This window comes from Argiope bruennichi, chromosome 3, assembly GCF_947563725.1.
Source record: "Argiope bruennichi chromosome 3, qqArgBrue1.1, whole genome shotgun sequence".
Taxonomy (NCBI): Eukaryota; Metazoa; Arthropoda; class Arachnida; order Araneae; family Araneidae; genus Argiope; species Argiope bruennichi.
The window spans coordinates 62,975,505-62,994,041 of record NC_079153.1 but is presented as its reverse complement, the minus strand read 5'-3'; the positions used below and the strand labels follow the sequence as shown (position 1 = coordinate 62,994,041).

Sequence of the window (18,537 nt, the reverse complement as noted above, 5' to 3'; positions counted from 1 at the left end):
TCCATTTTGTTAATTAATCGCGGACATTTATCACAATCATTGAATGAAATTTTAGCTAATTAATTATCATAATCAATAAAGATTTCCATACTAGGAGCACTTGTTTTAGCTATTTCTAGTCTGGTGTTATTCGGGGAATCAAACTTCTTCATGCTCTCACGAAACACTATGTCAATATCCTTCAATGTTGGGTCAATAACAAGCATCCCTTTGTATCCTCCATAGCGTATCTGGAACGCACTACATAATTTATCATGACCGAGGGCATCATGCACCTACATAAAAGGATAAGAATTTTAAAGCCAGAAGATAATTCATACTAACATATTGATATAACAGGCAACATTTCTGAATAAAATATTATAATTTCAGCTTATTCCTAAAACTTTCGGCTTCTCAAAATGATAACTGTAAAATTAAAAAGAGGGAGTGACAAATAACAATAGTGAAAAATTCAATAATTTCAGACGTTCCCACCAAACTGTGCTTTTCTATTTAATCGATAATTTATAGTGTTATACCCGTGTCCAAAAATGAATGATGACAAGAATCTACAAATAAAATCGAAAAATTAGCTATAAACATAAAGACTGCTTAATCCAACGAAGATACAGAACAAAAAAATACAGTAATATACCCAATGAAATAAGAAAAATATTAATACTTAGTTTTCTTTAATTAATTATAGAATATTATGAGTTATTTTGAAACTAAAAATGAGAACTTGCCTCCTTATCGGATTTGATTAAAAAATAACCTTATTACTGTAAAAAGCAACTTTCAATATTAATTGTTTGTTGATTGCATCGTTTTATTTAATGAAATCAAAATTTATCATACAATTTTACATTCCAGGAGAAAATTAATACAAATGTTAAAACATTTAATTAAAAATTATTTTTATTTGAATTATATCTATAGTTTATTAGTGTTCTGAAAATTACATTAACCTTCATAACTACCTTAAAAAATAAAATAAACATAAAATAAAATTTTAAAAATGTCTTGAGATTTAGCGATTAGTCCAGAAGGATTTATTTTTGCATAGTTAATCTATAGATTTGATAAATAAAAACTGTATTATGACAGTATTATCAACGAATTTTCTATAAAGGATAAAGAAAATGAAAATCAACGAATTTGCTATAAAATATAAAGAAAATGAAACAAAAATCATATATGAAAAACTCATTTTGATAAACCACATTCCAAGTTATATTTTACGAGTTTATGAGCAATTACTTTTGTAATCTACTTTTATTAAATGCTTATATTTATGGCCTAAATACCTACTTTATAAAAATAATTATTTATTTCCATATCAGTTAAATTATTACTATATTAATTTACATAATGTAGTAAATAACAAAATATCATAAATTATTATTTTATGATATAAATTTCCCTGTTAAAAACTTTGCACCAGGGCCCATTTTTGTTCAGACCGGCCCAGTTGTTCAATGGCATTTTCTTGGCAGAAATGGTCTTAAGCACTATCTATTTGAGAATATGTCAAGAATGAGGTAGCAAGGGATATCTACATTTGACAGAAGACAATAAGTCAGCAAATTGGTAGGGTGTTCGATTAAATATTCTCTGCAGTAGGCTAATGGATTCGGCAGTTAACCCCTAGATGGAATATTAGAAATTGTTTCGTTCAGCTAAATATTTTTTTCCCATTTCTTTTTGAAGAGCAACCGAAATTTTGCTGACGAATAGTTGAGAATTGTAGATAGCTCTGCAAAACGCAATTTTAATTATAATCCTTCTATAACATGAAACAGCATAACAATTAATAACATCGGTTAACAAACAGATAATAATATCCAAAATGCTAAAATTACGCCTTAAAATTTTTTCATGATGAACTTATTCCATTTTAGTTAAAGGCTTAATTTTATACAGAAACCTTAATAGTTATTTCAAGTAATCTTAAAACCTTACCTTCTTTGCAAGAGAAGAAGAAATTTTGCCCACGCCATCGGAGAAACAATATGGTTTTCCATTAGTTATATCATAACCTCCTTCTATGTCTTTCTCTGTTTTAACGTACCTCGGATCTAACGGAACAGAAACAGCATCTTCAGTTTGTGAAAAACATTGTCCCATTCTAGCCATGTATTTTGGAACTGAATGAATATGTGAGAAATCTCCCATCCAAGCTCTAATATCTCTAACAGTATTTCCATTAGAATCTTTGGCATACATCCATATTCCGTGGTCACGAATCTGAGAATTAGACCACGCCAAAAATTCATAATGCCGATCACCAATGCGAATTCCTTGGAGCATAGGGTGTCTTATGGAGAAGTCAAAAACATTTTCATCAGCAAATGCAGCAAAAAAACTCAATCTGGAATTGTTATCATCTCTAAAAGAAACACGTAACGCGTATTCCGAGTCAAAATTTCTTAAAACTCGGTTACTAAACATGATTTCGGGAGACCACAACATCTGTTTTGTTGGGGTCAAAGTGACTCGGCGAATCATCCGACATTTCTCGGGTACCACATAATGACCAAAGTTTATCTCATCCAAATTAGTTAGATAGTAGTGATATTGCCTTTCAATTGCATGCCAATAGTTCACTAACTTTCCCGAATCCATAGTAGCAAGAACAAGAATTAAAGCCTTTTCCAAGCAGTCTCCATTCTCTTCACATAATCTTCGTATAATATTGAGGTATATATTGAAGTTTGGAGCTTGAGCTTCCAAAATGAAATTCCTTCTCAACATTGCATTCAACAGGTATGTGCAACCAAAATGAGGAAGACTTACATTCAAGTTAACTGGTTTTATCTTCAAAACTGATAAAAGATATACATAATGTATTGGTTTTTCACTGCATCGAAAATGAATACGGCCAATTATTTCTTCAACTTCAGATGCATTTCGAAACGTTATTCTTAAAACATTCGATCTGCCAAACGTATCAGCATCAATTTCGTCAACTTTCTGAAGTTTTGACATCACAATACTTGATTTCTTCACTAGAGCAGTTCGGTGGTCTATGGTATAAGATCCGACAAATCTATTGCGCTTTGCTTCAGGGCGAAAAATTAAAGGAGGATTACACAAATCGAAAAACACTTCGCATGGAGAGGACCCTATATTTACAAAAATATTCCTAATATTGTTGTAAGAAAACCTTAATTCTAAATCATAGCATTTTATAGCAACGTTTCGAGTATCATGATAAAAGCTTATATAATTAGAGTACTGAATGGATGCATATTCATGAAATTCACCATTATATGGCATTGTACCAAATGCAAGCCCAGCATACTCTCTGTCTAAATCAACAGAACGGCGAGTATTAATGAAACTGCCATTTTCGTACAAGACTAAAATAGGAGGCGATGATGGTCCGAATTGTTCTTTCCACCTCTTACAGAATTCTCGATAACAACCTGGCTTGATATAACTAGGCAACGATAATTTAGCCTGGACCTGGAAAACTATTTCTTCTATTTCTGGGTAATCTTCGTCGTCGTCAGATTTTTTAACATTTAAAAAACTTATACTGACATCTTTAACACCACACGACTCAATGCGTTGCTTCAAAATGTTCATATAAGGTTCTACCTTACGTTTGGCCTCCTCATCAGAAAGATATTTTTCTGAAGGAATATGCACAATTCGAAAATTGATTTCCGTCATGATGATGGCTCTGAAAATAAGATAAAAATATATTACAACTCTTTTTTAATATTTACATGATAGATAAATATTGCGTGATCGTCAAAAATGGTATAAATGACAGACCATGAAATAAGAACAACCAAATTTGGCACGTAGTTCTCTTTTCGATAGTAAATGCTGACTAAGATTTGAAAAACAAGAAAGGGCTTCTAAAATTGTTACTTAATAAAAAAATAAATCAAAATAACGTTTTTTTTTGTTTTTTGTTTGTTTTTTTCAATAATCTAAGAGTATATTATCTCAAAAACTATTTTCACATCATTTTAAAATTTAAACAATTTTTCAAAGATATTATTTGCAATTTCGATCTCTGTTTTTTTCCTCTTTAATTTCTAATTATTTTAAACACCATTTTGCAACAATTTTTTTCCTTTATGAAACCACGTGCAACAATATAGCAAGATTATAAATAATAATTATGAATATTTCCATACTCATGCCAATAACGTAATAAATAATTTAGATTGTTCAAATGATAAACTTATGATTAATCAAATTAAAATAGGATATGATCTCAGATGTTCAAATGATCACTAACTGATGATTCATCAAATTAAAATAGGATAGGATCTCAGATACCAAACATAGAATATTGTAATCGTCTCAAAAATTCGACCTCGAGACTTTGACGAATCTCCCAAGTTTCATATCTCCTTGAGTTCATTAGGGTGACCAGCATTTCTATTGTTTGAATTTCCCCGAATTTTCTCTGACGTTTCCAGGCTTTCTGAGAAATTTCCCTGACATTTTTTGTATGTCTCTAACGTCTTCAGAATGATGTCAATTTATTTTATAATCTCTAATTATTGAACAATATATTCTTAATTTTATTTGAAAAATTGCTCGACTCTTTTAACTAAAATCAATATAAAATAAAATTTAATTCTCAGAAAAACATAAAAAAAAGAACGTCGTTTTCACTTACTGAACTTCAAATAAGCTTCTATTATGTAAAAGCCTCCCCTTTTTTGCAAATATATTAACTAAAACTAGAAGACAGATGCCTATCTAGACTGACTTTTAATCAACCTGTCATATCTCAGAACTAGGGATTGCAATACCGGTATACCGGGACACCGAATACCGGTATTTTGAGCCATTTGTACAATTTTGTAATACCGGTATTCACAAGTTTAAATACCGGTTTTTTGGTATTTACTAGAAATTTTTAAAATGGTCTCCACTGTATGTTCAGGGATCGCGAACATAGCAAAATAGTATACATTTTTGTTTTTATGTCTCCTTAATGGGCGAAATTAATTAGCTAATTAATGGCTTAATTAATTGCTTAAATCTAAATTAGCGAAACACGGATTATCCCTGAAAGAAAATATTGTATCCATAACGACTGATGGAGCAACAATTATGAAAAAAGTTGGAAAGTTGATTGGTGCAAATCAGCAGTTGTGCTATGCACATGGAATCAATTAGGGGTAATAGATGTATTATACCAAAAAAATAAAGAACAGAAGAATCCAAATACTGTGGATATAGAAACTCCGGATTTCAACTTTGAAGAGAGGAAAAGTGAGATGATATTGACAATGAAGATAATGACAATGTAATTGTTGAAGAAGATATTGCTAATGACGATGAAATATTAATCTATCAAAAATTCCTTCCTATAATTTATAAAGTTCGAAAAATTGTTAAGATATTTAAACGTTCCCTTATAAAAAAGGATATATTACTAAAATATATACTAACTGAAAATAAAACAGAATATATGTTAATATTAGATTCTAAAACACGTTGGAACAGTTTACTCCTAATGATGGAACGATTTTTGAAACTGAGAAATCCAACACAAAAAGCAATAATCGACTTAAACCTGTAAATTATTTTTTCAGATAGTGAATTCGACTTAATATCCAGAACTATATCGGCTCTACTTCCAATAAAACTGACTATTGAGGCATTATGTCGGAGAGATTCTAATAACAGCTAATGCAACAATAAATTTCATGTTGCAATCACTGAAAGAACTGCACACATCACTATCTAAAGAATTATATATTACATTGAAAAATCGCACAGAAGAAAGGCATACCGAAAGAGAAAATGTCTTATGGTATTTACATAATTCTAATGATTTTAAAAATGAAAATGAAAAAGAAGAAAAGAAAATAACCAGTTCAAATCTGATTAAGTTTAGAGTAAATTTTCTTAAAATTTTTTACCCACAAACCTATCCACTTTCAGAAGAATTCGGTTCAATTATCGAAGATTATGATGCCACTACTGTCGATAGTGAAAAGGAATTGTCTCTTGAACAAAAATTAGAATTAGCGATAAATAAAAAAAAATTCAACGAACCAAAGTACAATACAAAAATCAGATATATCCAAAACCATCAGACGAGAAATCGATTTATTTGAAGATGAGGGATTTAGAGGTAAATACTTGAAAAAAATATATCGCGCATTGCTAACAGTACCACCAGCTAGCGTAGATGACGAAAGAGCGTTTTCGACAGCTGTTAATTTTTACACAAAATTACTTTTCAGGCTTAATGGCAGTACAATTGATACATTATGTTTTTTTAAGATTACATTTCAAAAATTTGTAATAATACCACAGACTGAATAGTGATATTTACACTTTTTTTGTGATTTAAATGAACAATTGATACATTATGTTTTTTTAAGATCACATTTTTTTAAGATCACTTTTTTGTGATTATATACTGTTATAATTTATAAGTTACAAATTATTTTTTGTGATATTTACACTCTCTAACAAAACTGGAAAAAAAACAAAGAAATGCCTGTGTTTTCTTTCTTTTTCTAAAATTTCTAATACCGGTATTAAAACCGGTATCCCGGTATTAAGATTTAAAAAATACCGAATACCGGTATAGGAATTTTGGTCCGGTATTGCAATCCCTACTCAGAACTGTTTGTTAAATTTACTCACGAAAAATGCAGTATAAAAATATATGCATCTTGGCGGAGTGAAATGGTTTGTTTCTATCAGGTAGGGATCTCCCTTATCCACGCTGTTTACTAACACACCAATGAGAACTGAACAATAATTTTACTAACAGAAAAAAAAATTCATTTACAATTACAAAATGAAATTTCTGCATCAAATTAAGAAAAATTCTTCAATGAAATCAAAATTTTACAGACTTAATCTGTAAAGCTCAATACTTAATCTGTAAAGCAGAAAAAAAAGTGGAAAATTGATTTTTATCAATTTTTTTTCTTTTTTGCAGAAAAAGAAAAATGTTTTAGAAGTATAAATTTCAAATAATAATAATAATAATAGGAATGAATTTTGTAAATTTTGGTGGCAAATAGTTTCATTTACATATAACTGTATAAAAAAATGCTGTCTTCCTCTTTTATGAAAAATTTTCGAAAAAATTACAAAAGGCATGTATATCTATAATGTATCAAACAAATTCATTTCGCGTGTTTAATCTTAATTTAAAATTATAGAGCATTTTGTTTCATACATGGGGAATGTAAGGGGAAAGAAAATATTAGCAATAGCGTCCATTTCATGTCACCCCTATGAATAATTTAGTAATCCGTATTCATAACGTTTAAAAATAAATAAAACAAAAAAATGTTTTACGGAAATAGCAATAATTTCCGATACTTCATAATTCAACAAAAAGATCTCAAATAAGAGACAAAAAAAAACCCAATTATTGTAAAGTACTTATTTAATTAAAATAAATTGTTTTGGAATTATAATAAAGGGTTAATATTATACAACAATTTTGAATATTAATACACATAAGGGAAAAAAAGGGGGAGGGGAATAGCTACATATATAACTTTTTTTTTAATAAAATAGACCCATTAAAGCTTATAATTATAACAGAAACAGGAACTGGGCTTAAGTTAGGCTGTCTTTTCCCATAGTACGCAAAACCATTTTCGCTAATTATGTCAATAAATTGTCTTTCTGAAAAAAAAAAAAAAACTTTCGGCGAAAATCTTATATATTCATACGTAAATACAATAAATTAGATATGGTGATTAAACTTTCTCTTCCATAGTCTGTTTTAGACTATCATTTAAAGTTTGATTTTCATTAATTGCCAACGATATTTCATTCCACTTCTGAAAAAATAGCGCAAATCATCATGTTTGATAAAAATTATTGATTTATAAAACAAATTTCCCTGATTTTTCCGGATCTTCCGGAATTCCCTGATGACTCCCGGTTTACCCTGTAGGCTGGCTACCCTATTCATTAATGGAATAATATCTGTCTGCGAAAACCATAACACAAAAGTACTTAGAGCTATATGGATGAAATGTAATATGAGGTATTTACACCATATTTGGATATTTCCATACCAAATTAGAACGAAAATTCATTTCCAAAAAATCTGTCTCTTTGTCGAAATCGGTTAGGTAAACAAATTAAATAAACTGATTAACTTTTATAATCCATCTTTCTACTGCCTTGCATATCCAGTTTAATTATTTTTATTTTTAAAAAAATAAAAAAAGCTTTATTGATGAACTGTCAATTTACAGTCCAGGATTTGGTTTGGGGGAGGGCTGCCGCTTTGTATCCACCCCCGATGACAAATAAGATTGAAAAACATCAACAGATTCGGATATCAAATTCGAGTTTTTTTTTTTAAATTTTAATGTCTTGAGAAAATTTTATTAAATACGAAAGAAAACCAAAAATAATTAACAAAAAACAAAATTAAACAGATTAACAAGAAAACCAAAAGTTAAACAAGAAATAAAACTATTAAAAAAAGCATAAATTATTAAACAATTTTTTTCCGGAAAAACACTGCAATTTAGTGTACAAAAGCTAAAACAGCTAAAGAAAAAAAAAAGGACAACATATAACTTATTTCTAGAAGAAAATGCCAGAAGATTATAGCGTATACACATAGCAAAACATAGGAATAAAAAAAGAATGAAAAACATTAATGAAACAATTAATTTGGCCCAAAACACAAGTCCCATGTACAGAGGCCACTTTCGTGGCCCTTGTACAAAGCAGAAATATTTTTTTTTCTATCATCAGAAGTCTAACAGTCATCCAAAAATTAACAAATTGTAACCTAAAAATTCCAAAAAATTGGTTTCGGAAAAAACACGAAATATACATAATGCAAAGACAGAAAAAAAAATAATTACAGAATAACAAAACTGAAAATTTAGGAAGAGTCAGATACAAACTTATGTGAAATACGAAAATTTAAGAAATTAAAAATATCCAATAACAAAAAACAGATAAACATTATTAAAATAATTCATCAAACAGTTTAACAATTATTATGCACCAAAAAGTTCAGAATAATGACAGAAGAGGGAAAGACTTACAGTAACCCTAAAAAAGCACGTGTACAGTGTAAAAAAAAACCTGTAGAAACAATAAAAAAACTCTAAAATACCAAAACATCCACAAATTCGAGAATTCATCAAACAGTTTTAAAATTATTCTTAATCAAAATGATAAATTTTGTCAATTGCAAAAAAATCGTGTTCTAAAGTATGTAATCTTGTACAATGAAACAAGAAAAAAAAATTACTCAACGCCATCTATTGAGTAATAATGAAACAAGATAGTAAACCTGAAATCAAAAACAGAAACTCCTCCTTGACTAAGCCTTCTATATTACATTCTTTTCTTACAATTTTTAAAATTTTATTAAATTTAGTAATTTCTATTCAAATGAGAATTTTAAGATTTAAAAATATTAATTTTTTGGCCATTTAAAAGGCTATGTCTAGTTGCAAATGGGTAGTTACTTCTTTGCTATAGACTTTTTCCTTTTTTTTTTCCATTGATCATTTCGTCAAGAATAATTTTTAAATGCTTTCTCTAATATAAGGATGTTTTTTTTTTAAATTTTTTTATTGGGCTCTTTTTTAGAAGTGTTTGGATTTCTCTTATTAGGTTCTTTTTTAAATGTTAGTTTCTGATTTACTTTTGTTTTGCTTTTTTGTGTTGTGATACTCGTAATACAAATGCTTTTTTCAGGATTACAATAATTATACAGTGATGAATTCTCTTAATCACAGGTGTTAATTATTATTGTTATTGGGTATTTTAAATTTCCTAAATTTTAATATTTCTCTATTTTTATTGTTTGAATTTGTTGGATGTTGGCTCTTCCAAATTTTGTAAAGTTTGAATTTCTTATTTTTGTGAGCCAGTTTTTAGTTTTGCCTTATGAATATTTTTTGCCTTTTAGCCTTGTGAGTATTTTTCTTACATTTTCAAACACCGCGATTTTTTTTTTTTTTAATTTTTCGGATCACAATATTTTGGAAAACTGTCAAATCTCTTGTTTAAAAAAAAAAAAAAACTCAGTTTGAATCCCTGCCTGAAGGTGATTTTGGATAAAGTCTTTATGCGAAATACTCATTTTCATTTCATTCATACTTCATTCATTTTCTTCTTTTTTTATTATTATTTTTATACTTATTAAATACAATTAATCGTACCAAGTATTTCATAAAAAATTAAATTTAGTAAATTTTTTAAATAAATTAAATTTTTTAGAAGTATACTTTATTAATTGAAACATTTTTGTGCTATTTAGAATATTACATCAATTTGAATTTTTACCAATTGAAAGCATATAACAATCTATTAACAATTCAGAAATTAGCTACATGGCCAAGGTCAGAGTGGGAACTTGTATTTTTTTTTATATTCTCCATGTAAATATAAATAAACATTGAAGCGGCACTATCAACTGGAATAAAAGAATTAAAACCAATATGGTAAATGTTTCAACTTACCATATAATAAAAGTTTAACAATCTATAGCAACGATCAAATTGCAAAATTTCCTTGCCATATTTTATAAACTGCTCATCTTTACAACAAACTTTCAATCTTTAATCCTTCCCAAATTTTTTATTCAGATTTATACGTATTATTATATGCAGATATTAATTAATATAAGGTGACCATTTTTTTTTAAACCTGAAACCAGAACAACATGAATTTTGACCAGCCACGCCCAAATTTTATAAATTTTTATCAAAAATTCACCCAACGGCCAACCTGTATACCTAAGTAAATAAAAAACTTTTAGATATCAAAAAAATGTTGCGTTTATTTAAACACAAGAAATGTGAAAACTAAAATATGATTTTACAATATAAAAATAAAACATAATAAACATAACATAACATGATAAGCCATACCTAATATAATAACATAATAAAACATAAGGAGTTATTTAATTTAGTTTGTTTTTTTTATACTTTTCTGAAGAATGAACTGCTTTTAACAAATTTTTGTTTTCCTGTATATTTTCATAGAATTCCATACAGGTTGCATTTAAATTATTTTTGACAATCAACAAGGATTTCAAAGTTTCCACTTTCAATTGGGTTTTCTCGCTAGTCCAGATGTTGTTTAATAAAGAAAAAACCAGTTCTGTCGGTGAATTAGTTCCTGGCATACAGAGGCAATACTCCACCAATTTGCCAATATTATTGGACACATCATTTTCTTTAAAGGCTTTAAAAATTTCAATCCACCTATCTGATACCGAAACACAATTTTGTTTCCAATGCCCAAGTTTCTCATCTGTGGTGTAGCGCTGAATAAAACAGATTTCATCAAAGAGCTCATCTTCAATTAAATTTATTTCCGTCGTTTTGTTGCCATGATGATAATAAGGTAGGTACATCACAGTAGTTAGCACATCAGACCATCACTGGCTTGTATGACGTCGTGGTGGTCCTGCTCATGCGACACCTGACGATATCACATGAAATTATCAGGGTTGCCAGTTCTAATTTTATTATTTTTATTTTATTACTTTTTTGTTTTAATGTTTTCTAATCTAAAACCAGTACTTTTCGTGTACTGGTTTTGTTTAATGACTAACCAGGACTAATGCCCTGAAAACCAGTACTGTACTGGTAAAATCAGTACGAATGGTCACCTTAAATTAATACAATAGTGCCGAAGAATATTTTTTAAAAATCTAATGATAAATAATTTTCTTTTATACCAATTAATAAATGTAATTAAAATATTTAAATGCGCAACAATAAAATCTTATTTCAATATTAATTAAGAAAAGCAGACGATTTTTTCTCGCCAATATAAATTAAAAATCATACAATAAATTAGTTTCTACCATAAAATGTTATTGTTAGCATTTAATTGAATGAACAGTATTTGCAAACGATAGCTAATTTCTTGAAATATGTCTAAAATGCAAGGGTAAATTTATAGTTCTTGTCGACTAATACAAATTTTTGGTACGCACTACAAGCAACAAAGTTTTTCAATAATATAAACTTTGTAACAAGCCTAAATTTGTGAATAATTTTTATAATACTTGTAATTTGACATTATTTATTTTTCCTAAATATTAAATTATTTGACAGCAATATAAACATTATCTATGGTTGCTTCAATATGTACTTTATTTCACCGTAAACGAAGTGTTGAGAAGGTATTTGAGATCAGCAAAAAATTCAAACCGGATATTTTTTATGACATTCTTTTCGAACGTGTCTGAGATAAATTTTTTTTTTTTTTTTTTTTTTTTTTTTTTTTTTTTTGCTTGTCTATAACAAAGATAACTCAAAATTGCTTTGAGGTAGACTAATGAAATTTCATGTACGATCTTTTACCAAATTTGCAAATTTCTATTAAATGTTGAACAAAATCAGGGAAGAAAAGGAAGAGGAGGTCTGTCTGTCCGGTTTGAGTACAAATGGATTCAATATTTACAAAACGCAAAGATCTATGTAATAAAATTTGATAGACATATTTAGAATCCAAAATAAAAATTCGTTTCAAATTTTGAACCACATCTGTCAACTATCTGTCGGTTACATGTCTCATGCATGTAAATAAGATAATTCATAAAAGGAATTGACTTAAATAAATGAAATTCGTTATATTATCTTGTGATTACAATTGTAGTTCCATGCCAGATTTTGATGTGATTTAGTCTTTAAAAAGACGTTCAAAACATATCTTCTAAATATAGATTCAGTAAAAAACAGTAGATACATGCCAAAAAGATATGTAAATTGTTACTATTATATTTGCATTGCGTCAGGGAACATCATTCAAAGTATCCGTTGCCTTATCGAAAGTCCACGATTTTATACAGGGAGAAGTGGGGGATAATTATTCGGAGAATATACGAGACTGTTTCGGGAAGACCATTCCCGTTGATTTTTGTCTAAGGATTGGAAGGAATATGAAAACAGTAACTTAGATGAAAAGGAATAATCTTTGCCTTTCAGCAAAATGCCTACATACACCAGTGGCTGATGCTAATAATAATACAACTACGATGAGACAAGCCGAAATAAACCGAAAAACTAAGTAATATGTACTCTAAGTTACATCATACTGATCTGTAGAAGGGGGAGTCCTCAAATTCTCCAATGAAATAAAAAATAAAATAAGTGTACATTTGAAGTTTCTTGACAACTGAAGATTGCGACAATTATATGGGCTTTTCATTTGTACAAATTTTAAAACAAAAGTTTAGTTTTACAATAAAATATTACTGTAAAATTATTATAAAAATTTGGATCTTTGTTTACTTCTAATAACTTGAGTTTCTGTATAACTTTTTAAAAATTAAGCTATAACTTCAATGTTGCTTTCTTACAACGATATTTTATATTTAATTTTATAAGTTTATAAAAAAATAATTCCGTGATATAATTAGTAACATTACCTTATACTTTAGAAGGTATATACTTTAGAAGGTAATTAAATCTACATCATCCTTGTTTCAATTCTCTTGAAATTCGGGAATAGAAGATACTTTTGTTATTGTGCTTCCTTTCTTTCATTCCTTTTTTTAACAAAATAAAAAAGCAATTCCAAAAATTTGATATAACTATAACTTTAATGGATATGATTTTGAGCTACGATCTTAAATGAAGCTTTTCTCCTACAGCAAAATAATCATTTTTCTATTATCCTATTTATTTCTCAATAATTTCCTGCATTCAGTGCATTCAGCTATTTAAAAATTAAATAAGTTATACATTTTTGAATTGGTTGGCATGCCTACTTACTCTCTTGAAAGAACAACCTGAACAAAAATGGCGGCTGGTCTTTAAATAATTCATTTATTTTAACAACACTATAAAAAGGATAACATGCGAAAGAACAAAAATAAAAAAAAATTCTTCGAAAGGATTCAAGACGATTTGACAGATTCTTTAAATATTAAAAGATTTCGGCCATTAAAATGTTAAAAAAATCAACTGTTTCTTATTATTAAACTAAATATTTCGCTAAGACTAAGATGTACTACCTTTTTTTTAAATAAAAAGATAAACATATATCGCTTACGATGGACCGTAAATCCGCAACCGTATTCAGTTGTTCTCATTTCACCAGAAGTAAAAAATGGAACTGTATTGATATTTTAAAAATGGGTTGTAAATTTACTATACATAAATTTAAAAAAATTACAATAGAAGAATTCTGGATAAAAAAAAATTACAGCTTAAAACCGTTGCCTGTACTATGAGTAATCTTTTAATAAAGTTTCTAGATAAAATTTCAATAACTTGGTAGCGAAGAAAAGTTTATAATTTCTATTGAAACAAATAAATATAAGGTAACATATGCATTTATAAATAACAGTAACACATTGATAAATTTATTAATATCCAAAATATCGTAAAATCTTATCAAAATTAAGTAATTATTAAAAAATTCTTAAACTATAAAAAGATGCTTTTATTGTGATCGACTACTTTATATCTTGTAGTGTAATATAAAATTTTAAGAACTTTCAGAATGATTAAACAATTAAAATAGTTTGGAAAAAGTTCATTGTGTCTTACAATTAAAATCTTTATTTTGATCTATAAAAAAAAACCTACTTTATGTAATATTCATTCCATAAAAATCTTACCACATTTATTTCTCCTCATGTGCTCAAGCAATACTTCCGTATAATTGCCGACCGGTCACAGACGCTTCCTGTTTCTGACAGTTGAATGCCAGCGACGAAAAAATTCTGCGATTATACCAGCTGTATCACGTGTCTAAATTGAGAACTGAAACTGTTGGTTCGCTTACATCACTTTATCAGAACGAGATTAAAGTAAGGGGAAATGTGATTTTCGATGATACGCCCGCTGGTGAGATTGGTTTCTGCGAAATCAGCGAACTTAGAACAAAGATATTTTCTTTTTATCAAAATAGCTGTCGTTATTCAAATAGAAAATTCTTATCGTGTATTTTAATTATCATTCGTCGAACAATGTTGCCATACATATTTAATATCATTTTATTGGGAAACTTAGGCATTAATGGACATCTCAGAAGAAATTAAAAAAAATCTATTCTAAATAAAAAAATTCTAACTCTACGCAATTAAATTTTACTTAGAACAGTAACTGTTAATTATATGAATGACATATAATTTGAGCATATTTTTTCAGATTTAAACAAACAAACAAATTACTCTTAATTATTTGATAAATTCGTACTAGTATTAATCAAGGAAGTAAAAGCTTCAAATTAAAATCAAATATTGTATTTAGAATCTCTTATATTTCAAAGTTGATGAAAAACGTAGACTTTAAAATCAACATATTATGAATAAAATACGAAATAGAATAATTGTGGATAGCATATTGCAATTAATTAAGATAAAAAATATTTCAAGATTAATGTAGGTTTACATTCAGCCAGTTATGATTCCAGGAAGATTATGCATGAGCAGAATAAGAGCGCATGCACTGAAAGAGCGGACGATAGCAAGTTCTTGTTTCGAGTTGACTAAGGGTGAATTCTTTTTTAAACAGTCAGATAAAAATAGATTCTATTTCACTTACTTACAAAGCTTGCTCTTTTTACTATTAATATTGAAAAATTAGGCTATAGATAACCTGAAATAACATAGAAGCCAAGTAAAATATAAAACGAACTACCTTATTGACATCATTTAAAACAATAGAAAATTTCCTTTGAATTAACCACATTCACTAAAGTAGAATTTAGCTTTTATTGATTAGAAAAGAAACCATTCTAATAAATTCTGTGAATTTAAAGCAGAATTATTCATATTTACACATTTTTAATTCTATATTTTATTATTTATTGCCTAATCAACAAAGACAATGCATTTTCACAAAGGTATTAATTTTAGTCATGTAATAAGTTCTACAAACGTCCCAAAAGGCAAGCCAATAATTGACTAATAACTGAAAATATGACGAATGATCATATTTTCTGATTTATGGTGTGTATATATATATATATATATATATATATATATATATATATATACAGTGGCTCAAAAAATTGAGAGTACACCTTACTTTTACTTCATAAATCCGACTTTCAATATAAATAACACATTACCGGGAAGTGCAAACATGATTTTATTTTTACACATAACAAATGGTTTAATTTAGAGTAAAAATAAAGAAAAATCAACGAAAAATGTCTAAATTGAAAATTTTCAGAAGCATTTTAAATAAACATACGCAGAATTTTGCCTCAAAAAATTGAGAATACACCAATGAAATTTTTGCAATATCACGCATAGAAACAAAGTGTCACTATTAAATTGCATGTCTTTTGGCTCTTATAATGACCTCTAAACGTCATGGTGCCGATTAGACCAATTTTTTGTAGTATCTGAAGATATTTTACCCCATTCTTCTTGCACCACTTGTTTTAAATGTTGTTTTGTTTCTAATTTTGTGTCTTTGAACCCCTTTTTTTGGGTATGGCCCACGAATATTCAATGGCATTGATGTCGGGGTACTGTGGTGGTGTGTGTAACTGGTATTTACAATGAAAAAGACACCATATTTTGAAGTTACGTGTATTCTGTTTGGGGTCGTTGTCTTACTGGAAAATGAAATTTCCATTTAAACCCAAATTTTTAGCACTTTCCTTTAGATTGCTGCGAAGTATATACAAGTAAACCGTATCATTTATAATGCCATCTATAAAAATTAAATTTCCTACCCCGAATGAAGCCATGTAACCTCAAATCATCACGGAGTCACCATCATGTTTAACTGTAGGACGTAAATTTTTTGGATACAAAGCAGTATTAGGCTTTCTCCATACAGTAAGATGGTTGTCACTGCCAAAAATGTTGAGGTTTCTTTCATTACTAAATATAGATTTCTTCCAAAGGTTATTGGTCTTCAATTGATGAGTTTTTGCAAACTTCAAATGCTTTTTCTGAATTTGCAAGTTGGTGAACGGTTTCTCTCTAACAATGCTACTTTTATATCCAGCTTGTTTAATGGCATTTAGCACAGTTTCAGCACTTACACTTCTGCCTATGATTTGAAAAGTTTCTGCAAAAAGTTGGATGAACCATATGGCAGCAGCAATCTAAAGGAAAGTGTTAAAAATTTGGGTTTAGATGGAAATTTCATTTTCCAGCAGGACAACGACCTCAAACAGAATACACGTAACGTCAAAATATGATGTCTTTTTCGTTGTAAACAACAGATACACACACCACCACAGTACCCCGACATCAATGCCATTGAATATTCGAGGGGGATACTCGAAAAAGTGGTTCAAAAATACAAAATTAGAAACAAAACCCACTTACAACAAGTGGTGCAAGAAGAATGGGGTAAAATATCTTCAGATACCACCAAAAATGGGTACCATGACGTTTAGAGACCATTATAAGAGCCAAAAGACATGCAATTTAATAGTGACACTTTGTTTCTGTGCGTGATATTGCAAAAATTTCATTGGTGTATTCTCAATTTTTTGAGGCAAAATTCTGCGTATGTTTATTTAAAATGCTTCTGAAAATTTTCAATTTAGAAATTTTTCGTTGATTTTTCTTTATTTTTACTCTAAATTAAACAATTTGTTATGTGTAAAAATAAAAACAAGTTTGCACTTCCCGTTAATGTGTTATTTATATTGAAAGTCGCATTTATCAATTAAACGCAAGGTGTATTCTCAATTTTTTGAGCCACTGTATATATATATATATACATTCATTACTTAGACTTATTTTGTCCTTGGAATTCCATGCGTTACTAAATGTCAACTTTCCTCCAAATATAAATTATAAAGAATGAAGAAATTAGTATTTATTCTCCATTATAATGACACATGAACGAATATTTTGTAACATAACATTTCAATTAATAAAAATAGAAAAATCAAATGAACTTACCAAAGTACTTTTTCACAGATTGATTTTCAATACATCCTGTACATAAAAGTTCCGTCAAATGAAACTCGGCAATTATTCATAGTGAAAACGATAATGATTTAAACTAATTGCATAACAATAAGTTCTAGCATTTTATCTCATAAAGAAAAGAGAAAAAAAAATCGAACTACTACAAAAAAAGAATTTTCTTCTAGCGAATAAAGTTACAGTGAAAGTCAATAATATGTTCCAAACACAGAATGTAAATTTTATATTTTGGATGGAACTTGAGTATTTTAAAAAGAAAAGACAATAAAAACAAACTTAGAAAAAATGAATTTATTTGAAAATAAAAAAAATACGATTGGTAGGAAATGAAGTAAGAATAAATATATATTTTTCAATACATTCTTTATTCTGCCATAATTTAATCTAGTTCAAATACATTTTTAATTCAATGTCCCGCGCCAATCCTTAAAAATTTTAATGGCAAGCAGTTAACTCAGTTCCGTTACACTCAACGCGTCAAACTGTCATTTTGAAAATGTTCATATTCTTACTTTGTTTCAGAACAAATTCAATTCAGAACAAATAATCCAAGTTTATTCTTCTTATAATGGGGTGATGTTATTTGAGGTCACAAGACAAGAAAATAAATATTGCACAATGTTGTGAAGTATACACTAGTCATGAAAATTTTATGATTTGTCTATATTTTGCGAAAATATGTCGAG

General features: G+C 28.4%; 1 protein-coding gene across 3 annotated transcripts in view; it reads right to left on the bottom strand.

Moving 5' to 3' along the window:
- LOC129963330 (uncharacterized) overlaps positions 1 to 17,844 on the bottom strand; it is a 40,327-nt gene extending 22,483 nt beyond the window's left edge. The window contains exons 1-3 of one of the 3 annotated variants that reach the window (XM_056077640.1): positions 17,825 to 17,844; positions 1,945 to 3,670; positions 92 to 275 (exon numbers count right to left, since the gene is read on the bottom strand). In XM_056077640.1, the coding sequence (XP_055933615.1) occupies positions 92 to 275; positions 1,945 to 3,660 (1,900 nt within the window). In that variant the 5' untranslated portion in view covers positions 3,661 to 3,670; positions 17,825 to 17,844. Of the gene's footprint in view, positions 1 to 91; positions 276 to 1,944; positions 3,671 to 14,531; positions 14,693 to 17,824 lie in introns of those variants that run through there. The other 2 variants (XM_056077639.1, XM_056077638.1) reach the window with 2 other exon arrangements.
- Between the last annotated feature and the right edge of the window lie 693 nt (positions 17,845 to 18,537).